The 24550-nt window shown below is 37.0% G+C and overlaps 2 protein-coding genes across 7 annotated transcripts in view; both read right to left on the reverse strand.

Annotated features, from left to right (window-relative positions):
* Positions 1-21: 21 nt before the first annotated feature.
* On the reverse strand, positions 22-1983 carry LOC124534723. Its single transcript, XM_047110713.1, has 2 exons — positions 826-1983; positions 22-584 (listed from the first exon to the last, which is right to left on the reverse strand). Exons 1-2 carry the CDS (start codon positions 1899-1901, stop codon positions 41-43), a joined length of 1620 nt encoding a protein of 539 aa, XP_046966669.1. The 5' UTR covers positions 1902-1983; the 3' UTR covers positions 22-40.
* Positions 1984-3067: 1084 nt separating this feature from the next.
* Positions 3068-24550, reverse strand: part of LOC124534554 (probable phospholipid-transporting ATPase IM) — a 55152-nt gene continuing 33669 nt past the window's right edge. For 4 of the 6 annotated variants that reach the window (XM_047110456.1, XM_047110455.1, XM_047110457.1 and 1 more), the window contains 23 exons: positions 22039-22097; positions 21553-21765; positions 19092-19297; positions 16946-17076; positions 13817-14016; positions 13317-13535; positions 13123-13231; positions 12673-12812; positions 11777-11917; positions 10756-10935; positions 9668-9778; positions 9411-9587; positions 8424-8595; positions 8208-8312; positions 7911-8063; positions 7689-7842; positions 6662-6793; positions 6355-6506; positions 6042-6265; positions 5024-5249; positions 4817-4920; positions 4559-4732; positions 3068-4482 (listed from right to left, as the gene is read on the reverse strand). In XM_047110456.1, the coding sequence (XP_046966412.1) occupies positions 4078-4482; positions 4559-4732; positions 4817-4920; positions 5024-5249; positions 6042-6265; positions 6355-6506; positions 6662-6793; positions 7689-7842; positions 7911-8063; positions 8208-8312; positions 8424-8595; positions 9411-9587; positions 9668-9778; positions 10756-10935; positions 11777-11917; positions 12673-12812; positions 13123-13231; positions 13317-13535; positions 13817-14016; positions 16946-17076; positions 19092-19297; positions 21553-21765; positions 22039-22097 (3887 nt within the window). In that variant the 3' untranslated portion in view covers positions 3068-4077. The remainder of the gene's footprint in view (positions 4483-4558; positions 4733-4816; positions 4921-5023; positions 5250-6041; positions 6266-6354; positions 6507-6661; positions 6794-7688; positions 7843-7910; positions 8064-8207; positions 8313-8423; positions 8596-9410; positions 9588-9667; positions 9779-10755; positions 10936-11776; positions 11918-12672; positions 12813-13122; positions 13232-13316; positions 13536-13816; positions 14017-16945; positions 17077-19091; positions 19298-21552; positions 21766-22038; positions 22098-24550) is intronic. The other 2 variants (XM_047110454.1, XM_047110458.1) reach the window with 2 other exon arrangements.

The raw sequence follows: 24550 nt of genomic DNA on the forward strand, positions 1-24550 counted from the left end.
ATAAAAAAAATAAACAATTGCTGTGGATAATTTAATAATTTTATTTACTAGCAATTTCTAATACCTCTTCTGGCTGATTTACTTGCCATGGCAACTGTCCTATAGCGCATGTAGACCATGAATAATTTTTAGAAGCAGTTTGCCAAATGCCATATTTCTGACAACATTCTTCTTCTAAGCAATTTTCATTTGTAGTATTTACATCTAACATTTCATCGTCATTAATAATAATAGTTGATACATCTGCATCATCTGTAACCTTAATATCTTCTGCTGTGTAGATCTTTGGAGGCACTGCTGAGAAATTGTCTGGCATAGCAACTACCTCAGCCAGTTTGCATATTTTGCGTATGATAGAAACAGGTAGACTGGGTTGTACTAAATAGAGCAAGTCTCTAATGAAATATGTAAGATTAGGATTATATGTTGAAATTATTGGCTGAATAAAAGTAATGTTCATTAAGTTTTTAGGTACGGGTTTGCGCAAATCCAAAAGTAAAGATTTTTTTTTATTTGGAAACCAGTGATAGAATAATGAATTTATTTCCTTCTTATCCTTTAAGGCCACATGTTTAGTTTCTGTCCTGAAATAGAAGATACTTTTTATTAAACAGTTATACACAGAATAATACTAAGTATAGAGGAAGTATGTGATATATTTAATTTTCGGAAGCATATTGCAAAACACAAATAAACATAAGTATCAAAATGGTGTATGTAGTTTGTTTTATTTATTGTGTATACACTATATATTTGTAATTTTCAAAATTTATGCAGATTTTTTTATATTAATGTAAAACTTTACTATATATACAGTCTACTTACTCATATATTTTTTCTATAAATAGTTGATTTTTCTTCAAAGCTTTTAATATAACTGATACCCATTGTGATGCGAGTTTGCGTCTTCGATTATTGGTTTCATCTGAGTTTGTATATTTAATTAACTCTAATACAAAGTCTTGTATTAAATCATTTGTGTGAAGAAAATTTAGCAATCCTTCAAAACATTGCACATATTGTTTACAGAGTGGTTTTGAACAGTCAAGATTGTAATTATCTAATAAACTGTGAAGTTCCAAAGATAAAAACAAAGAATCATCAGCCATCAGTATTCTGTTGACATAATTTGAAACTAAATCATTATTTAGGAGTTTTTTAGTTTTTGAATTCATAGTTTCAACAAGAAATTGTATAGAAATGAACTTTAAATTGGTAAAATCTATACTTTCATCAAACAAATCTTTAGCATCATTTATTAATGACTCTCGGATTGTAGCATCTTTAATTTCAGATATGAATTTTATGTCGCATTTTGAATGAGAACATATGCTTAAAGAAATACAAAAATTTATAAGAACAGATATTTTATCCTGTAAGTAACCACCATCCTGTAATTTCCCAATTACCAAATTATCAATACATTGCTTATGCTTATCCCAATAATTGTGTTGCAGCCACTGTATACTTGTAAGAGTCGCCTCTCTTAACAAATCCAGAGGAGGAAGTCTATCACTGTGTGCAGTGTCGTGCCGTAATTCTATAATCCAATCTGGGATGCTTGAATTTTTGGCTGCTTGATATAAAGTGAGACCTTTCGCTGTTTCTTTATCAAGCATATGGTTTACAAACCGCATTAACGCTGATGAATATGCTAAGCGTATTAGATGGTCACTACATATTTCATTGCTTTTATTTAAATCTTGGACGTGAACTTCAAGCAAAGTCAGTGTTGATTCAATGCCAGAAGGTAAAGAAGGACATCTGGCTTTCCAAATTAATAAATGATCTAGTGCTTTCTGTTTTGAAGAAAGCGTCGACGTTAGTGCGTATATTTTTTCATAAACTTCCTGCCACTCTTGAATATTATACCATGGAACTACCTGAAACCCAGGAATCATTTTCGATTTTTATAACCTATTCCGTCAAGAGTCAGTTACAATAAAAATAAACTGTCACAGTTTCTCAAAGGCATGTTATTGACATCCCTATATAGATTTGACAATAACGGTTTTTGTTGCCATAAGAAAAATATATTAGACTACTACTACCCAAGCACTAATACACCAAGCTTCAATCTGTAGCAATTTAGTATTTGGCAAACGATAACTATCTATACATGAAAACGGGAAATACCTACATGTAATTCTTAGGATAGCTGTTTTTTAAAAGTTACTTCCTTAAATAATTTCCAAATTAATAAACGACATTATCATCATACTATCTTCTCTCAATATATTCGTCCTGTATTGTTTCTATAGAAAGTATTAAATCAATATTTGAATAGTTAATTTATTAAAAACCTGTGGTACCTATGTAAAATGTGTATTCTACGGCAAGGAATATAATCATATTTTTATCTCTATTGTTTACATGGTTTACTGTTTATATAAATTCTCCAATTTTTAAATTGGAACTGTATTGCAACCTTTAGCGCAGATAGAAGGATAACATATTATATTTTACTACTATTCGATATGTAAGCCCACAGGGTAACAAAACAACCTTTACGAGCTAAGGTTCCTTATCGCATATGCGATTCGCCTTTCATCAATGTATCCTAAAGCTATATGAAACCTATTTTTCCTCAGTTGGGACGTTTCTTCAAGTTTCGCGTCTAATAATTTTATCGATTAAGTATTGTGTAAATAACATTTTTCTTAAAATTTCTGTGTTGTTCTAAATATAGTGCACCTGTAATAAATTTCGCATGGTTCGATACAAAGAGACCAGACAAACGTAACTACTCAAACGTTTAAATATATTGGATATTTAAACGGTCTTATGCACTTCGCATTGTATGCGGCGTCCTACTCCCATGCATTAATATCCCACAGATAATGAGTGAAAAGAGAACGATATTTTTAAGCTTATATATTTATTACATGTAGACTGTACAGGGTAAAATTGATTTGCAATATCTTGTACGTTTAATTAAATATACAATACCTTTTATACAACATACTGTTTCAAACTTGTGTATATAAAAGCTAAAATGAAGTTAATTTAAGTATTAGAAACAGTGGCTACTGTTTCTACTAGTAAAGGCATAAAATAAAAATAGATATAAGAGAGTATTTTTTTATTAAAAATCTGATACCAAAGCAAATGTATATTGTATGCAGTTAAAACACCGAATATCAGTTTTGTTTGTTTTAGTATCCTTCTATTAAATATTTCAACATATTTTTTAATAACTATCAAAAGATTTACACAATAGTAAAGGGATGATTTAAACTATTTTTTAAATTATCATGATATAAACAATGTCAAGACTTAAGACATTATATTAATAATTTGTATGCAACTTATCTATTTCAATTCGTGTCTATTTTAACTGCTTACCATATTGACATAAATTTAAATGCAAATTTTACTAAGGTCTCCGACACTGACGACATTAAAAAGCATATAAAAAAACATTTCTTTCATAAATAAAGTAACAAATAAAATACTAGTTGGAAAGGAGGAAATTTCTAATACAATTCTATGTCATAAGAACAAAAAATACAAATCTCGGTAACAAGTTCTTTTGATTTAATTTTGCCAAGTTTACGTTTACGGCGACAATGAGCTAAAGAATACAATCGATGGGTCGTGCTCGCAGTAACCGGAACTATATAATTTACACATACAAAGGAACATTAGGAGAAAACTACGCTTTTCCGATATAAAAGAGTAATCTTATTACGTACGATAATAAATATCTATCAATATATACTCTCGATCAACAAATATAATTTAATATAGGCAATAATATATATAATACGAATTTTTAAATCTATTAACATTATCACAATACGAGTTGCGACGACATTATGCCGTCTAATAAAAAATTATGGTTCGTTTGTAACCACTTTATTATTTACAAACATTACTCTCATTCTTATATCGTACACGTCTCGTCTTTTCTGACATGAACACCTGCAACGAGGAAGGCGACGGCCGCCGGGCCGGGCGCCGGGTTGCCGCCGGACGGGCGCCGGGCCGGCGCCGGTGGGCCCGACGCGGCGACCCACGAGTCCCGCACTCTCACTCAGTCCGACCGCGCTCGCTCGAGCCGCGCCACACGGGAGCTCATAAATCGACGGAATCGAGATCCTGCTTCGGGGCGCGCGGCGAGGGCGGCGAGGCGGAGTGCGAGGCGGAGGGCGAGGCGGAGGGCGGCGACGGCGGCGGCGTCGAGGCGCGCGGGTGGAACTTGCCCGGCAGCGACGCCAGCGCCGACAGCGCGGCGTCCGCGTGCGGGATGCGGCGCATGATCTTGCCGGACGTGATGAGGCGGCCGAAGCCCTCCTGGTGCGCGAAGGCGTACCCCGAGCGCACGGAGCGGCGCGCGCGGCGGGCGGACGGCGTGCGCGGCGCGGGCGCGGCGGCGGCGCGGCGCCAGCGCGTGCGCGCGCGCAGCCGCTCGGCCAGCGTGGGCCGGCGCCGCGACCACGCCAGCCGCCACGACACCACCGGCACCATCAGGATCATCATCTGCGCAGAGTGGCGATTGGCACGGGTCGCACGGGCCGGGAGCCGGCGCGAGGACTGACCGCTACGAGGGACTCACCGTGAGCACGGCCGTGAACCAGAAGGTGGCCTGCGTGAGCGCGACCGTCAGCGACCCCACGTAGGGGCCGCGGATGACGTAGTTGTAGAAGTAATCCAGCACGAAGTACGACACCAGCGAACCCCAAATAGTGATATGGTTAAACACTGTCCAGTATGTCGTGTCTAATGCGATCTAAAACGTTTGGTGCGATTAGAAATTTTGCATTAAATGAAGAATATGTGTAGTGATTAGATTAGCCGGTAGAACGATACTCACTTGCGTCGTATTGTCAATGATCAATATTGTCGCGACTACGCTCCCTAAAAGCATATGATCTGATAATATCTTGCCATCGGGCGCCAGTCCATCTTTGTAAGTACCTGAGCAGATTTAAAAGTGCCACAATCGTTATAATGCAGTTAAATATTATACATTTAGAGAAGCAAAATCAAAATATCTTGAGTGTTATGTGGTATAGCTCACCGTATGGAATGAGGAACAAGACGAGCGAAGTGAAGCAGCCGTGCAGCGTGGACTTGATGAACTCGGTCTTGTTGAAGAGCTGGCTGGTGTGTCCGGGCGCGTACAGCTTGGGGAACTGCAGCGACGTGGCGTCCGACACGTCCTGCTCGAACACGCCCAGCGCCAGCACCGGCAGCGACGTGTAGAACAGGTTGTACACCGAGATGAACATCTCGTCGAACACGGTCTGCGGAAACGACGTGTTAAAGCCTCACATTTTTATGTAAGTATTAATAAAATAATAAATAAGTTTAAAATAAAATATAATATAAAATAAGAATATAAAATGTATGCAATAAAATAGTATGTCACTAAAACATGTCACGATTCATCCTGAATCGCGCTAGTGAAGTTGTCAACTGAATCTTCATATATGTCATAGGCGGTAACCAACGGCAGCTCATTTCTGAATCGCGCAAGCGTTGTGTTCGCGGGAAAGTACATAAGGGTCGCCCTGTTTACATATAAGTACTTTTTCTTTTCTATCAAGTGTGAATAAAGTCGGTTCACCTTGCAACGGTCGTTTTACTGAATGTAATCCCGTAGTGTAGGTGGCTTATATTGGATGCGTGTCGAACACGACGAAACGATACTATTGCTGACTACTAATGTGCCACGTAAGAGGTTTTTAATTTAAGGAAATTTGTATGGTTTATTTCCCATATATCTTGGTACAGAAATAACTTTAAAAAAATAACAATGTTAAAAATTATGATGTCCTCCGATTCTTGCCAGGGCGGCCATCTTAACGGCAATTAACTGCTCAGGATATATGATATTGCATCACATGTATACAAGCGCAGATATAAGTGCGAACTCTTATTCTCAATGTCATGCGCCGCCACGAGCGGAGAGTGCAAACCGAATATGTCACGTTATCGATTTTCGAGGCCAAGCTCCTAGCTACGGGTTACTTAGAAATTATTAAAAGAAGAATTCGAGCGCCGTTTGTACGAAGAAGAATATTTAATAGACTTACCTGTGCACTGAATCCACAGAAAAACGCGAACCAAAAGTGGCAAACGGTGAATGCGAAGTTTTTGTAGAAGAAGTATCGTAGAAACTTGCACATTCGATAGTACGACCACCGGCCGTGCACGAGCAACAAGCGCTGCAGGAACCGGAATTGCGCTATCGAGTAGTCGGAAGCCAGCACCGCCTGCATGCCCTCTTGGCCCGATATGCCGACGCCTATGTGAGCCGCTGGAATATATATAATAGTTAATACAGTAAAAAGAGGAAACTTAAGCAGCAATAAATACAGTTGTTTTTTTTTTAAATATTTGGCGTACCTTTTATCATCGAAACATCGTTGGCTCCATCGCCAATAGCAAGCGTGACCGCTTTTCTACTTTTTTTAATGAGCTCAACGACCATTGCCTTCTGTAATGGCGTCACCCTACAGCATATCACAGATCGACAATGAAGAACTACATCGAGAAATCTGAAAACAGTAACAAACAATATTGCAACTTCAACAAAATAATTAAAAATTACAAGTGAACAGCCTAGTACGCAAAATCGATTAATGATTTGAAATTGTCAGTTCCAAGTTTAAATTTAACCTGAAACTACAAAAGTGCCGACAAATGAACGAACTTCTCTTCCAGCTTGGGGTGCAAGCAGTGCACGAGCGAGTGGCCGTTGACGACGATGGCGAACCCGTTGGAGTCGTCGCCGTGCTCGTGCGAGTCCGGAGCGTGCGCGGCGCCGCCCGACGCGTACTCGTTGCTGCAACACACCTCGCGTGAGCACGCGCGCCGCGGCCTCGCGGGCGCATTACAGGGCAATGCAATTGTCGTGTATTTCATGATTACGTTAAGAAGAAATATATTTTAGAATATTCAATTGTTGCCAGTAAACATAATTATCAATTAAATTTGACATTTCTTTCAACTTAAAAAAAAATCCCATAAAACTCGCACACAAACATTTATGGCAATACAGCAGTAGCAAGTCCACAGAGTAAAAAAAAATCGTATAATGTTTTTAATGACTTTTTCCCGTTTGCGAGCAAACCGTGAAGTAACTAAACTACAGAGGGTATTAATAATATCTGTGTAATGTGAGGTTTTATTAAATAGTGTGATAGGTCGTGTCGTCTGGTTTTATTGGAAAATTACTGATAAAAGAAAACTTAAGGTTCAGTGCAAGTAGGTAAGAAACGCAGTCAATGTTAGGAGTAGAATAATGATCTGTTACAAAATATGGATATTTGATTAGAAAATATTTTTCTTAGGTATAAGCTTGAGGATGAAAATAATATAACTTATTTATTGAAACATTTAAGGCGGCTTTTTGGCCTCAATAATCATCTCGTCTGATTAGGACTGATTTAAATAATCTTATAAATAAGCCGCCCATCTACAAATTTTGGATGGCGTTACAAAACAGATCAAATTCTGTTATAAGGCCTACGTACTTACGTACGTATCACAAGGATAATTAGGCGAAAATTTGATCAAAGCAAGGGCACGGAAACGAGTTCGAGGTCAGCAACGTCACTAACACACAGCTACGAACAGTACGGACAGGAGGCGAGCGGGCGGGTAGCGGGCGGACAGCGGGCGGGTAGCGGGCGGGCAGCGGGCGAGGCGCAGGCAGCGAGTAAGTGGTCGGTGTCTACCTGTCGTGTGCGAGTGTGTTATGTTCCCACCTAAATGTGACGACGGAGACGGCGGGCGCGTTGAGCTTGACGTTGGCGGCCCGGCCCGGCGACGGCCGCGCCGCCGCGCCGCCGTTGGCCGTCTCCGAGCGCGAGCCCTTCGCCTCCGCCGCGCCTGCGCAGTCGCCGCGTTAGTGCTCGCCTCGGCCCACTCACCGTCCGCGCGGCACGGGGCGCGCCTACCGTGCGGCAGGAACGTGTTGACGACGCGGATGGAGTCCCTGCACTTGGCGAGCTGGCGGTCCACGTCGTCGTGGGCGACGCCGTTGATGACGAACACCTCCGCCATGTCGTCCGTCAGCAGCTGGCACGAGTAGCCGATGTTTATCGCAGTCTCTGCGAACGCAAACGAGAGCTTAAGTCATCGCCATTGCACCGATTTCTCGCAACGTTGTCGTCGTATAGCTACTGAAATATAAACAACAGTGATTATTTAATTATTGTTCGCTGGTGGTTTGACAAACTAAACATTGTCGTTACCTTGTTTATCTCCCGTCAGAACCCATATTTTGATACCCGCCATGCTAAGATTCGCTATCGTTTCTGGTACTCCATCTTGTAATTTGTCCTCGATCGCCGTAACGCCTGCAACAAAAATGGAGACATTAAGTACCAATATATGCCGCCCCTAGGTATATAATATAAGTAGACACTTTTATCAAATCTCAGAACAACGAGTGAGAATAAGGTGCTGACCAATGAGGATGAGGTCGGTCTCGATCTCCTCGTAGATGGCGTCGAGGCGCTCGTCGCGGTCGCGCAGCGCCAGCGCGGCGGCCTGGTGGCGGCGCTTCCACTCCGCGAAGCCGCGCTCCTCCAGCGGCCGCCACGCCAGCGCCAGCGTGCGCAGACCTTCACCCGCGAATTTCTGCGCAAAGGTGACAAATACACCATATAAGTAAAAAAGTCACCAAAACTATGAGCTGAGTGTGCTATGTCGCAGCCCTTCACCCGCGAATTTCTACGCAAAGGTAACAAATACACCATATAAGTAAAAGTCACCTAAACTATCAACTGAGTGTATTAGTTCTCTGCCCATATATACTCTAATTACACTCTGATATATCAAAATTTGGTAATTAATTTCTTATCAAACACGAAACATAGTGTCTGACAAGAATAACATCGAACTAATATGATGATAAGGTAGTCGATGGATGGATCACCTCACTGACTAGCAGAATATCGATCGTGTTTGGAAACTTTGAATTTTTCTAAGATAACCCGTTTCTATAATAAAATTCCGCAGACATTTTTAACTTTGCCGTTTCGTAAATTCAAATCGTTTATACAAAATACATTGTTAGAAAAGGCATATTATTCGATACAAGATTTTGTAGATGATAAAAAAGCTTGGAATTAATACCTGTTGACTTCCAGGCATGTATTTTTTAAATGTTGAAAAAGAGTAAACATAAAAAATCTTAAAAATCTTCTCGGTAGAATCTACTTTCCGAACCGGTGGTAGCTTCACTTAATTGTTAAATGACGAGACAAAAGTGCTTGTAAAAAAAGCCCACTTGAAAAAAGTTTATTTTGATTTATATGATAATAATAACGTTCTAATAATTTATATTTAACTACAGTAACTAATTCATATCTAAGTATTGTATCGCAAAAGTGCTATTGTGAACTCAATTAAGTTATATAATGATAACTATAAAATATGTTGTTATAACTCACGTTTAAATGCTCCTGTGTCTTTGACCTCACTTCCTCTTGATGGCTACGTTTTAATCTGTCGTATATAACATTATCAGCACCTTTAGTATATAACCTAATTTCACCATCCTTCTTCAATATCACGGACATTCTTTTTCTAACATTATTAAAATCTAATATACATAACAACTCATACACCTGAAACAAAATTCACATCTGTTATAGAAAAGTTTAATTCATACGAATATTAATGATAATAGGTAAGGGTAGTATCTCACCTCTGTTTTACCCATAACCTCTATAGTGATGGTGTTGGGCGAGCGCTCTCGGAACACGAAACCAAAGTTTCTCGCCGCCGACACGAGCGCCGATTCGTCCGGCGATTGCGCCTGCAATGGGGTACACCTACATATTATCTATGATCTTAACAAATTTGTCTAGTCTTATAGAATACTAGCTACCCAGTCCGGCTTCAGACGTAGAAGGTATAAGATTAATAAGTATAAGATACAACATTTTGAGATGATTGTGTGTATTAGAGCTGTCTAATATAAACGATGTCATAAGGCATTGGGTCTTACAAAGTGACTTATCGATAAATAGGTCTTTAATAATGTTTACTGGCTATATAGTTTTTTGTTCTTTTTCGTTTGTGTTTAAACGTAAACGAGTTTACTTGTATTCTAGAATAGTCTCGAATAAGTTAGTACGACAATAAAATCCTTTGACATCGTTACATTTTGTTTGCTTTTCCACATTAATCTATCAGTGTGAAGTGTGGACTAGCGCGATCGGATAAATATGGAATAAGTATGAAAGAGGGAGAACAGTACCCTTACTGTTCTCCCTCTTTGAATGATGGTAGGGATAAATAGTAAATTACTTAGATATTAAAATTGAATGAAATAACGTTGGTTGGCATTTGGTCGACTATAATACGATAGCGTATTAAGTAGACGTTTAAAAAAGTCAATCATGGACGAACGTAACGATTGTAGCGAACCTAAGCTGTCATACACTCGCTTAGGGGTAATTTTACCTATGTAAAATTTATTAATTTATATAATATTTAGCCTTCCTTTAGCTATGGTAAAACTTAACTTGGTAGCAATAAGACCGAAAAAAGACTGTGTGAAGGAATACATGTGCGACATTGATGTAACGAGTATGGCTCGGGGTACAGATTAATGACTTTATCATCATTGTCGTCGTCGTCGTGTAATTAATATTTTTGACAGAGTTTAATTAAATTTCTTAGAAATTATTGGGTACAATTTTGGAAGAAATTTTTTTCTGAATCAACACACACACAAAGCTTTATAAAAAAGTAGAACCCTTGTAAATTAAAGAGATGCAAGTCCTATACCTGGTACTCCAGGCGGCCATTCTTCTGCTCGGGCATGACGGTGTGGCAGAGAGCCAGCAACCGGAAGAAGTCGTACACGTTCCGGTCGCCGCGACGGACCGCCTTCTGCAGCTTCGCATCGAAGAACTTGAACTCCGGCTCATACTCAGGGTTGTCGGAGAAGTCGAGCGGTTCCGTGCTCTGCGCGAGATTTATATTTTTATGTCATCGGTACGTCCTTCGATTTCTTTTGTGAAAACTCGGTGAAATATATTTTTGGTCTAACATTTTGACGATTCACATCTTTTTTTGTTAATAATAATTACATGCCATTATTCCCAAATTACTCGAAATTTAAATGAAGACTGTTATTTTTATCATATTGGCAAATATTGTGAACAATTTATCATCTTACAAAGAACGATCATTACTTACACAGAATACAATTGATTTAAAACAAGACCACAACTAGACACAATATATTCTCATGCAAAATCATGCAATACAACAATATGCGAGTCACAAACACCATGCAGCTCTGTGAAGTATGTTAATGATTAATTATTTGTGTACAAAGAAAACGAATATGTGCAGAATCAGTCACATCAATTGTTAGCACTAAGTTAATTGAAAGTATATTTTAAATTGGAAGGTTAGTTTGTGTGTATTTTATAGAGGTATAATCGACTCATCATTTACTTAACCGCTAAATACCACGAGGAATATAAAGTTTTACAAGATAGCATGTTTTACAGTGTTTAATTATTATTAGTCTATTACAGAAGGAAATTATTTTTTTAAATTTTTTTAACATATATAGCTAATTCATCGAAAGGTTAAACTAATTCAATAAATGTTATTAGCGTTAGCAAAAGAAATTTCATATTGCGGCTCCGACACATCGTACTACGAAGAGACCAAGCTAGATTGCATATAACCTCGACTCGTACGAACCGTTTCGATCGCAATTTACAAAGAGTGCACGTGCGCACGCGAGTACGGTTCGCACGAGTCGTGGCGCTGCGTAGAGGGCTGGGCGTACGTGCGCGTGCGCGTGCGGGCCGGCGCCGGGCGTGCTGCGGCCCTGCTCGTGCTCCAGCTCCAGCAGCCGCGCGCGCGCGCCGCCCGCGCCCGCCGCCGCGCCCCCCGCGCCGCCCGCGCCGCCCGCGCGCCGCCGCCCGCGCTGCGCACACTCGCGTCACTGTCGGCCCTACCGCGCCCTACCGCGCCCTACCGCTCTACTCATCGCTCACGGGTCGGTCGTTACTCGTTACGATCAATGGGGTGAGTTAGTGTCCATTGTCTTACTTGTTACTTTGCTCTAAAACTTACGCCAAGTTTTACCTTGAATCGTTTGCGTTGCGATATTGTGCATGCAAGCTATTGCGCAAAAAATCTCTATATGCTAACAAATCGATTTAAATGGGTGGTAGTCCCGTGTGAGATAAATTCTTGCGAGAAAATTTATAAAACACAGTGACGCACATATCGGTTTTTACAGACGTTTGATGTCAATGGGTCGAAAACGAGGTCCGACTGGTCGAGTGATGGTAAATGCATGAAAAACAGGTACAAACACGTGTTTATATTTTAGTTAAGAGCGAGATGACAAAACAAACAAACAAATACGTCTGTCAGTGAATCACATTAGACGGACCAAAAATAACATGTCCGATACAAGCTGATTTGACGGGGACATATTCTTGTCACCACTTAAAATTCAATGAAAACCGCAAAAAATTGAAAACATGCAAATAAATCCAATCTGTTACGTGCTATTTTCAATCTGTAGAAAACTATTCGCATGTTCAACTCATAGTGCTGATCATGTTAGGAACAGCCTACATGCAATTACGCCGTGTCTTCTAAATAACTCAGTGCCTGGCTACTCGTGAAAAGTATGAGTTGAACTGTCGTCTCAGAAGTCGCGCAACTTACGTCGGTGAGCTCGATCGTCTCGCCCGTGTTCTCGTCGACGATGTCGCCGTAGCACAGGCCGCCTATCGAGCACTTGTTGAATGTCATTATGTTTTGGGTAAGGGTGCCGGTCTTATCTGAGAATACGTATTGGATTTGTCCTGAAAAAAAAAGATGCCAAGTCTGTACGAAAAATTTTAATAATAAACTGGGTCTAGATAAGATGGTCTAATGGCTAGAATACGAAAATCGTAGTCGACATTTAAATGTTCAATCCAGGCACAGAATTTTCATGTGCTTTTTTTTACAATTTATTTATACCGTGAAGAAAAACATGGCGAGGAAACTCATTGAAACGTGGTGGGATAAACACCGAACTTTCTCCTGAGAAAGAAGAGGCCTCGGCGGACGTTTTTAAATTTCATTTTTATTTATTTAATCATTCATTTTTATACTTCAATATTTATTTACCCAGCTCCTCGTTCAACGTTGTTGTTCGCGCCTTAGCCGCAGTTCCAGTCTTTTCGTAATACATTTTTTCATCCCAATTTATTAAAAAACTCTGCGCAAATCTTATGACCTACAAAAATACAAACGTTTCAAAGTAATCAATTTATTTACAAGCTACGATCCGTAGGAGATCTGACGAATCATAAAAACCATACCTCGACGGAGACGTAAAGTGAGATGGGCACGACGGTGTTCATGACGATCGCGTAGGAAAAGAAGACGAGTAGCGCGATCACGATGGCGCCCGACGCGGGCTCGGCCGGCACCAGCGTGTCCCACGGCAGGTAGGCCTGGAAGTAGCGCCCCACCAGCCACTCCCACACGCCGCACGCCACCGTGCAGAACACGCACATCGACAGCAAGAACAGCACTATCTGGGGGGCCAGCGCACGTCTCATCGCACCGACGCTTTCGTTCAGCGAATTCAGGTTCCAAATTCGGAATATCAATAACTTGAACTATTTGCAACTCTTTATTTATTTATTTTTTGTCTTTGTTGTTTGATTGTAACTGAATGAAACTATATTCAGTACAGTAAAAGTAAATAGTAAAGTATTTCATTACAAGAATACTCTTAATACTCGGAGGACAATAAGCATTACAAGATTCGCAGAAAACTAATCTAGAACACAATTACAAAGCAAGCGACACTTACCCCTATAATAAGAAAATTAAGTAATCTATCTATGCTGGTGCGCTTGAACTTAGTCTTGCCGGAGTTCTGCATGAGTTTGGTGTCCTTCCCGGCGAACACCACCACGCCGTAGCACCACGACGTGTTCCGCAGCACGCAGCCGCGCAGCAGTATCTTATCGTTATCCAGCGAGAAGTGCTGGTCGCGCCAGCTCAGCGTACCTACAATACATTATTTTATTTTTGTCAAGGCGTTCACGTAAATATATAAAATTATAAACGGAGTGACTGTTGTCGTCGACGGAAATCAGTTGTTTGTTGAGATTTTCCCAACGAAAATTCTCAATAATTTGTATTAATTCAGTTCTACATTAAAACCTGTATGATCTGGAAATCTAGCAACAAGACGTCGGTGCGACGTATTAGTTTATCTCGTTTTTGGTTACGCGGCACTCGGCGTCTGATTCATCAACCCATTGTATTTTGAAAATTAGGACAACTAATCTAAACCTAATTGTATTTTGTTATTTAGTTTTTTTTCTACTAGTAAGAGGAACAACAGTTGCGCAATACGAACCGTCTGGTGATATAAAATGTGGTAGGTTCCTGATGGAACCTGGGGACATGATTGTCCCCTTAGGCTATTGTCATTCCCACTTTTAATTTAATTGAAGAAGCAAATAGAAGTAATACCTTATACAATTGGCAACTTTATCGAGGTTTTTTTACCTTTGGTTGGTGATATTATATTTATTTATTACATGTTACAAAAATAGAAAACATTTTCCGATACATGAAAATTCATAAAATATGTTTTGATCAAATATTTACTTTTACTATTACGGGCGATTGACAACTAAGCGAAAAAAAAAAACAAAATGAATACTAGATTAATTATTCTGCAAGAGACATTTTAAGGATGTTTCAACTTTGTAAGATAATAGCGACTCGGACTCTTAATAGAGTTTACATTGTGGATACACTTGTATCATTGTTGCACATTTCTATTTAGAAATATCAATTTTAGCACTTGAAATAAAACTTTGATAAGATTAAAGTAATTTTACAGCGGCAGTCGTAAACTAACGATTAAAACCATTCGATGGTTGTTCACGTTTACAACTAACCAAAGCCAAAGACATTCAATAGCTAATAATATTTTTATTTTAGGCTGGTAACCAGAATTATCTCCATCATAAAATGGAAGAAAAATAATGCTTACACGTGTACTAAGGGTTTTTAATGGTATAAATAAGCGGACAGACAAATGGTCGTTACCATTCAAACGTTTATATCAATAGAAATATGACAAAACATATTCAAACTAAAAAATATTCAATCGGAAGCATTACACACTTGTTTATTATCAAGATAGAAAAGTTACAAAGGTTTGGAACCTCAGATCTGAGAAGAATCGGCGATAGAAACTCAGCAGGACTTTTCCTTCTTTTATTTTTGCCTATTTATATTTAACATGCCTTGACAGCGATCTTTTCATTTCTATCTATATATTATATACATATTTTATAAACTAGACATACAATACATTTGTATTTAGGGGAACTATTTTGTATACAAACCTGTATTAAAATAATAAACGTGAAATATAACATAAATTTGTGTAAACAATGTAGTGTTAGCATACAAACAGAGGAAGGCAATTTCAGTCAACAAGGGAAAAAGCAATTTCATCCGTCAATTACTATCTAATTTTGCAGCAAAATCATCGTTTAGTTACGAAACCACAGATTGCAGCGCGCGGTGTTCTGTAACATGATTGTGTCAGAGTCGGATTTAAAGGTCTGGAGGCCCCGGGGCCACAAAGAAGTGAGGGCCCTAGACAAACAGAAGTGTGAACACCCTAATAATTATATTATTATGAATTAATTAGTTTTTTTTTTATTTCAATCAGTAAGCTACGATTTGTTTCGTATTTGTATCGGTAACTTTAAAAATATTAAATACTAACATTATTATAATTTGACTATATCTCAGTATTTGTTAACTTGCTAAAAACTGTGGCCCCTCTCATGTGGAGGCCCCAGGGCAGTTGCCCCGGTTGCCCTCCCCTAAATACGGCCCTGGATTGTGTGTACCTATCTATAACATAACACGAAGACTCTCTAGCGGCATTTACGATTAATGCTAATAAATTGTTTTCATATCAGTTATAGATATCAAACATTATTTATTTACTAGATTTTTCTGATAATGTAAAAGGTCATATGTACAAGATAAGTTCCAATTTGAAAAAAAGTATGTCTCGGGACGCCCAACACGCCCACTGAAGCTGTCTGGAATACGTCTAGCGCTGTGGGTTAGAGTGTTCTAGACTATTCCTTTCTCACTTTCTCACTTTCGCATACGGTAGCAGTAGCTACCGTATGCAAAAGAGATAGGGAGCCAAACAGACGGGCGCCGTAACGCGTTACGTAACGAAGCATTTTATTCTCCTATAAGAAGTTGTCACTTCAAAAATCAACTTTTACTGTATTTTACTTTATTTAATATTTAACTCACTTATTACCTTGTTGTTATCTTTTCTTTACAATAACAAATGAAAAATCAATGATGACGGAAAGAGTGAATTGAGTGTTTAAGCAAACACTCGCTAAACGTTTATAAATAAGGTCGATATTGTTTCAAGCGTTACGTTATATTATTAGTTTCTATAGAAAAGCACATAAAGTATGAATATATTAAAAGAACATTAGGAAATAATCAGTCTTTATGATCTGCCATGTATGAAGGACAGATTTTAAATTCATATATTTTTTATATATATTTTACAGATTTGCGGACTAGCATATGAGCCACCTGATGGTAAGTGGTCACCACCGCCCATAGACAATGGCGCAGTTATATTAAAAAATCCTTACATCATCAATGCGCCACCAACCTTAGATGGTATGTCCCTAGTGCCAATAGTTACAGTGGCTCACTGACCCTTCAAACCGGAACATAAAAATGGTGGTAGATCATCTGACGAGTGGGTGGTACCTATCCAGACGGGCTTGCACAAAGCCATGTGAATATATATTTTTTAATTCTTTATATGAATGTGTACTATTTCTCTTTACTTTGTACTTTACATAGTAATAATAAAATGTATCTAAAAAATCAAAATATTAATAAAGATTGTTAAACATACCGTCGAACTTATTAAGTAGATTGTTTGGCGTTTCACAGACGATCTCGCCGTCGAAGGCGCCGAGTTGTGCGTCGTCCTGGCCCATCGCGGCCGTCTCCAGAAGGCACTGACGACATTTTAAATTTGTCTCCCTAAAAACCGATAATTTCCATGATTAATTTGAAAATAATTATTTATTAAGATCTTTAGGACTAAGGTCCTATGAATAATCGACGAAAGTGGGATTGTATTATTGTTGACAATAGGTAAATTGTTTTTTGAATACTGTTATCACTGAAACACATAACTATTGAAATTAAAGCCCTGTGTAATCGACTAACAGAAGTAACAAATTCATGGCTGTTCTTTGTTTTAAAAGTGTTAACGCCACAATAGAAAAATCTACGGACCTACATATATATAGAAATAAATCGGACTAATTTTTCAATGATTCCTCAATCAGAACACTCTGAATACGAAATCTGCGATTTGTATGGAGCTATGTATTCTAAGATATTATTGTAATTGATAAATCGATTATTGACTGGAGTCGCACTGCGAATTCAAACGAGCCATTTTTGTTTTTGCGGTTTAAATTTAGTGTACGTAATTGTTGTCCATTCTTTTCTGTTCTCGGTTGAGAAACATAATATATAAATAATGGAAAGTACAGCACCGCACTGCACTGCACTTAGATATTATAATATGATTGCAGACCTTGTTTTTAGTTTAGATTAAGTAATGTTTACTTTGTTAATAACGTTGCCATGTATGTATATATTTTTTTTTAAATTGTAAATTAATCGTATCTCACTTCTAATTACATGCGACTACATGTAAGTTCATGTGGAAACAAGTAATAGAGAATAGGAAAAAGTGCCATACGTTTTTTTCGCAATGCGGATTATAGCTATGGGCTAGGCCGCTACGAATTTGACAATGTGAGGTGCAGCTTTAAGGCGCAAACCATAAATCGCGAGGTGTAATTTCGCAATGCGGCCTTGGACTAACTTATGGTAGTTCTTATTGAGCCCACATTCAGTGCTATATTACCTGGACTATACGTTATGCTTGAACGGATGACTTTAATTTATAACTAAAATGTTGATTGAATTAATCGAGGTGGGAAATTACGTATAATTTGACCCAATGATAAGCAAAGCTACTAATGATATGATATGAAATCATAAGTCAAAAGTTCATAAAAAGTATATTAATGATTATCTTAATTGATCGCAGTTCAGGTGCGTCTTTTAATCGACCTCGTATTTATATCTTACCCCGGTTTATACAAACGTTGAAGATTGTTTTAAAGACACTTTTTCCGTCATGAATATACGACGAAAAAAGTGAAACTACGATCCATCCAATCGAAAATATTTCTCTCCTAAGCTATTAGCTAAGTTAACCCCTAAAATAATTCTTCAAAATCAGATATGGGCTTGTTTAACGCCAGTGATTGGATTATTTAGTACGAGCTGGGCGTTTTTTTTCCCAATTAGCTTAAGGAAAACCGAAAATAACCGTGCTATGCGAACAAACAGCCATAAGCTAGATTAATCCGATAAGGGGCACTGTATGATCAGATACTATAATAAATTGCGAAGGTGTGACATTTAATTGAATGTCTATATCAAGAGGTGTGACGAAATGACGAAAATTTCGTCGTAGATAAAGGTTGCCAATACGACGGCCTATGACGCCAGCGACATTAACGTTCGAATTCCGCGCAAAAAAATTAAGTTATTTATATCCCTTCTGATGACGACGTCTTTGGCAACCGCAACATTTACTTTACGCCATCTGCCGTGATGTGTTTGATTCAATCGTAAATACTAATATCAAAATAGGTAACTGCTAACTGCATAAAATAATAAACTCAGATCTCTTACCAGTAAACACAATATTTTCTTAATGGAAGTATATTTGAAATACTAAAAACCTATTTGCATTCGAACCATGAGCATTTTTATATTTGTAGTGATATGAAACGACATTAATTTATAACAACAAGGATTTTCCAAGAAATAAGTGACACCACATTTATTATTATTACTTGTAAATATTTAAGGTTGTGACATAATATATAAATACACAGAACGATTAAGGTAAAAATGATTGATCATAACAAAGACGAGAAGCAATTAATGAATGTTGATTAACATACCCGTCCAGTTCTGCAGTCTCTATGTAGCAGAGCCCGTTAGGCTCCGAACTGCTGAGCAGTAGAATATCAGCCGCGACGAACTGGTCGTTCTCCAGCCGGATGACGTCTCCCACCTGAACAGACGCCCACTTCTCCTCCACAAGCTTGCCATTACGCAATGTCTTCGCCCGCCTGTGATTCACTTGAGAGTCGTTCTGATGACGTTGCTGTAATTAACACGTCTCGTTAAAATACGAACTAAATGTCTCAAGAATACCTTACTCTTAATGAGGCAGACATTTTATTGCAACGTTTTGATTTCAGATATTGTTATTGTGTATTTATGATACTTAAAAAACAATTTCTGATATTAGCACTTAAGTAGCAGAAAATATATTGTTGCACAGATAACTACACCTGTATATGATTTTCATAAATCATAGCATACAACACATATGATATTTTGTTATACAGTTTGGCTAACTAGGAGACTAACGTCGTAATACTATGCAAGTATGTGGTACTATTTTTTCTCACTAAACGTGTAATATCATCCGTTATCTTACGTTACTCGTATCCGTACAAATATGTACCACTATGACGGAATGAATAGAATAGTAAATATACTATTCGGAGATTTCTTACGCAAGCCAACAATAGAATATTTTTAATATACATAAAGAGTCAGGTCACTGGTTAGATGCAATATACTCTAAAATTCTTGGGACACTTTCGAGACCATGAATATTTTCACGCAACAATAGGCCTCTCGCCGGAACAATGCTCTGCTTCGAACGCAGATATCCATGTCGAAAGGAGGTGGACTCTTTTTGATTTCACGATCTTTTTTGTCCAAAAACTCTGTAAGAATGTATCTTTAAAGATAACAATAATATAGGCTATATCTTTCTGCTTTTATTGTGCCCAATGGAATAAACCGTTACATAACCAGACATAGCTGGTTCCCAGGAAAAGGAGACACTCCTTATATTTGATATTATTTGAGACAAGCTACGGCGAAATATGCTGAAGCGAAATAGCGGCGCTAATATTCATCTCTAATTACATGTGATATCTTTGTGCTGTTCGCAGCACTTGGTCCTTGTAGTGAGCAATTTAAAATATTTCTGAAGATACGTTCTATCGTGATTTAAGTAACAACACAAATATTTACTTTATCTGTTTTTTTTTAAGTTTGAAAGTAACTTGTAGGAGAAACAAGGCATCAACTAAATATTTTCATTTATTTTATTATTTATAAAAATGGCATTCTTTTCTGTAGAGACAGACCGTGTGACGATATTTGTTATAAATTTATAAAAGAGATGAGTGTAGGAGATACAAAAAAGAGTAATAGTTTTTTTTTAATATTTTATTTCTACGTGTACACTAGCTAGCTCTTAAACTACTGAAGATATTTTCTTGCGGTCTTAAGAAGTGCATTATTAAGATCTTTGCCATATATTATTTAGATGACAGTTAAAAACGTAATCCTTATATAAAGAAACAAGCTAATATAAAAAATAAATCACTTCTGCTAAGTCAAGCCACAGTATTTGTAAGCACAGAACAACTTTTTAATAATTCATAGTAATAACAGAGTGTTTGCTTTCTTCGTACAACTAACAGAATATTACCATTAGTTTATTAAGAGGCCTTGATAAGTTCAATGTCGGTACACATGGATGATACGAACGTGAGTCACACGTCACTCATTAGTATGTTATTGATATGACGGATTGATCGATACATATGTAGATTGTTTTACTTTTGAACGGTTATATTTCGATAATTAAACGGATGAGTAAAATAAACATCTTCTTCTTGTAACGCTTATTTGAAATTGCCTTCGAAAGCTGCGAAATCCATGATCTCTTAGATAAGCGAATGAGTCAGCCTCACGCGGCGTGGTGTTCATACAATATTGAGATTACATGTGGTATTGAAAATTGCACGATAAGCCTCTTTTATTAAAATATATTCAGTTTAGATTTATATATTATACGTATAATGTGTATTGGTGTAACTGTTTGAGAGAAATAGTCTACGACTTTGTTGACTGGTAATTATGAAAATTGGCAAACATATGTATTATGTATTTATGAATGGAGTATTTTATACTATTCACTGTGTGTTACCTCGCCGCCAGACACTCAAATTCTATATCGTGATCACAATGACAAATCATACATAATTATGTCATCGGTTATTTATTCGGATTCGGTGGCCATTAAACTTCAGAGATATCTAATTTTTTTCGAACGAAATAATTCCACAAGTAATATTTATAACAATAGCTGAGGTAATCAACTGTGACACACGGACGTACTGCCTGACGGACTCACGCGATGTGTCATTTCGGCCCATTTTAAATCTTTATACGTTGGTATTTTCTAATGAATAATATAAGTGATTAAATATTATACATTTTTATGAATTAAATATTTTAAAATAATGAAACAAAGGAATTCAATTTACTTACGAAATCGTCGTACGCGTCTTTAACGGCAGTTAGAGCGAGCACACCGATGAGGGGTATTGCAGTAGTGATGGGTGTCAGCGAGGATATAGCCGGTATGAGCTGCAGCACTAGCAGACAAAGGAAGTAGAAATTGGCCAGTCGCTGGAATTGCTCCAACAAATTCAATGGCAGGAACGTGATAATCGAATACTTCGAGGTCTTGATATAGTTATTCTGAAATAAAACAGTATATAAATAATGTAAACTTTAACATATTATTGTATTTTAACGAAAACTTATTTCAAATTACATTTCATTACTTCATTGAGTAAACCCCAATACGATTTATGTATAAACAGAGTTTTTGCCAAGCTACTGCATATAATATACTCTGCGGGGACATAACGATAACTTATATTGACAACATTTAGCACTAAAACCTCTTTTTGGCGTTTAATATAAAAACGACACTAAAATTTAATAGCAATACAAAAATCATTAACTTACAGCGTAGCGGAACTGCGCGTTGTACTCTCGGTTGTTGGCTTTGATTCTCCGTTCATTCTCTGCAACAAAGAACGCGAGCGATTCAAGCGATTGTTACTTTATACAAATAGTACTTTAATAAATTCAGACCAAAGAAACCGTTTTACGTAATGGGTTCGGTAAAATGCATTAAAATTTATAAACATCAACGAAAACCAGAAATCTGTATATAATTTTATTGACTTATCTAATTGTTTACTGTATACATATAATATTTCTATTTAAATTTGAACTCGGAAAATCGTGACGAAGTGCACATGACCTAGTCATAAGTCTACAGTTCTACAATTACGTATAGCAAATTAGAAATGTAAATAATATAAAGTTCAATACATTAGCACAATAACATACCCTTTAAATCAATTTACTTATGTGTAGGTATAGTACTATAAATATCACTGAATGTATATTGCACTGCAAGCAAATCGATTGTATAACATTCGCGGACCTAACTTTAAAATAAGTCACAGTCAGAATGTTAATACAAAGCTCGCTCGAGTCACGTAAATAAAATATAATTCATTTAGAAGTGAGGCACATTAAAATACAATGCATTCAATTGAAGCGTGCTCACAACGTAAACGTAGTTACACGGCTTCCTCAAGTTCCACACTTGACAGCGAGACATAACATGCATTATGTTCTACTTCACTGGACCGATTGCGATGTATGAAATAACGGCATTCAAAAATAAAGCTATGGATAATTTTATTAAAACAAGCCAATTTTGAAAATTCGAATTTGTTTAAAGCATTCATAAATTGTCAGATAGTCTAGGTATATTTATTATTTATATATATATATGAGGTATTTAATTTAAATTTAGCCTGTTCCTTGCGATTTTGTAATAGATATATTATGCATTACAAATAATTATTAATTAATATATAGTAATTATAATGTTATATTACAATACTTTAAATTTTTATTTGACTTTGATCCATAAAAACCTTCGCCGAAATTCCTAAATGGCATGCATAGTTTATTTCAGAGCTCGACTTAAGATGTCATGTCAATTAAAGGTATACTTACTCGTAAGTATGTATAAGCAGTTTAAATATGGTTAGTACCTACTTCTGCTGTTGGAATAGGCTATAACTAAGTAGCTTAGCGGCAGTTATATTATTATAATTATAGAATAAGTTTATCTCACGATCTAAAGGCTTCCGACACGGGGCTTATATAAAACACTATAAATATAAGAAACAACGTATTTGCAACTGACTTGAAAAAAGGTATTATATAATATACGTTCTAGTAACCGATATGATATAGCTCTATACGTAAAAGGTGTACCTATATTTATAAAATCGGGATAGACCACGTTTATTAAGACTCACATAAATGTGTGTACTTTTATTGTTTTTCATTGGCTAACCAATATTTGATATCTAATTCAGATTATTTAAATTGGGCCAATGGATGAAATATTTGAATTTTAAACGAGAATGGGCTTCAAGCCCGCACGCGAACTTCTCTGAATTATTATATGCTTAAATTTGAGTTTATAATTCATCTTGTGCTCGGCGAAGGAAACTTCGTGAATCAATTTATGTGTCCGATGAAATTCTCCTAAAATCCGATACTTCAAGCTTCTTGGAATTAGCTTCAAACCATTTTATTAAAAAGGAGAGAAGGCTTTTGTCCAGTAGGCAAAATCAACGATTTTTAATTCGAAGTCCATTCAGTAACTTCTTTGCTACATAGTCCAGACACTTACATTATCTTTCATTTACTGACGTGCGCCCACTCTCCCACAGTTCAAATTATTTGACACAGAAAATTTATTATTATTAACATTAGTTACATATTCAATTTAACGATTTCTTAAAATATAATTTATTTTTAAACTTCGTAATTTCGCCGATACACGTGTTAAAAGTGGCATAATTGAATTGGATGAATGCTTTAAAATATACTTTACATTTAACATAATTATAATTAAGTATATAATACATGTTTTTTAATGCAGTGAGATGTCTTGCCACAGTTGCGTAATGAAATTGTACACAAAAAAAGGTTAACTGGCTTCAGACAGATATATTGAGCTCTCATAGACGCCTTTGCAATAAAAAGAATGACTCATTTTTAGTCATAATTTCTATTTTAAAATTAATCCCTTATGATATTTATATGTTACGAATAGTAAGCCTTATTAACAGTGTTACAGATACCTCCGACAAACTTAGAAATTATTTTGGAATTAAGAATTTCGAATCAAGTATAATATTAAATTGTTAAAATTAAGTATAAAAACTTCTTTAAATAAAAGAATAGGAATGACATACATTAAGTAACGATATAGTCATGTACATATGTTTATCTATAATTGGCTTGATAGTTACTTTAAAACTGTTTATTCTTTTGTTAAGGAAATATTCTTTGTGTACTGACTTTAATTAAATGTTAAATGTAACGAATAAAAATAAAGTGGTTCATTAAAAGTGGTGATATTGTTTTATTGTGGTAGCCT

The sequence above is a fragment of the Vanessa cardui genome, chromosome 13 (assembly GCF_905220365.1).
Source record: "Vanessa cardui chromosome 13, ilVanCard2.1, whole genome shotgun sequence".
NCBI lineage: Eukaryota > Metazoa > Arthropoda > Insecta > Lepidoptera > Nymphalidae > Vanessa > Vanessa cardui.

Coding starts and splice junctions, on each gene's coding strand:
- LOC124534723 (XM_047110713.1), bottom strand. CDS start 1,901: ATGATTCCTGGGTTTCAGGTAGTTCCATGGTATAATATTCAAGAGTGG. Junction 585..825: donor TTTATAGAAAAAATATATGA/GTAAGTAGACTG, acceptor CTTCTATTTCAG/GACAGAAACTAAACATGTGG.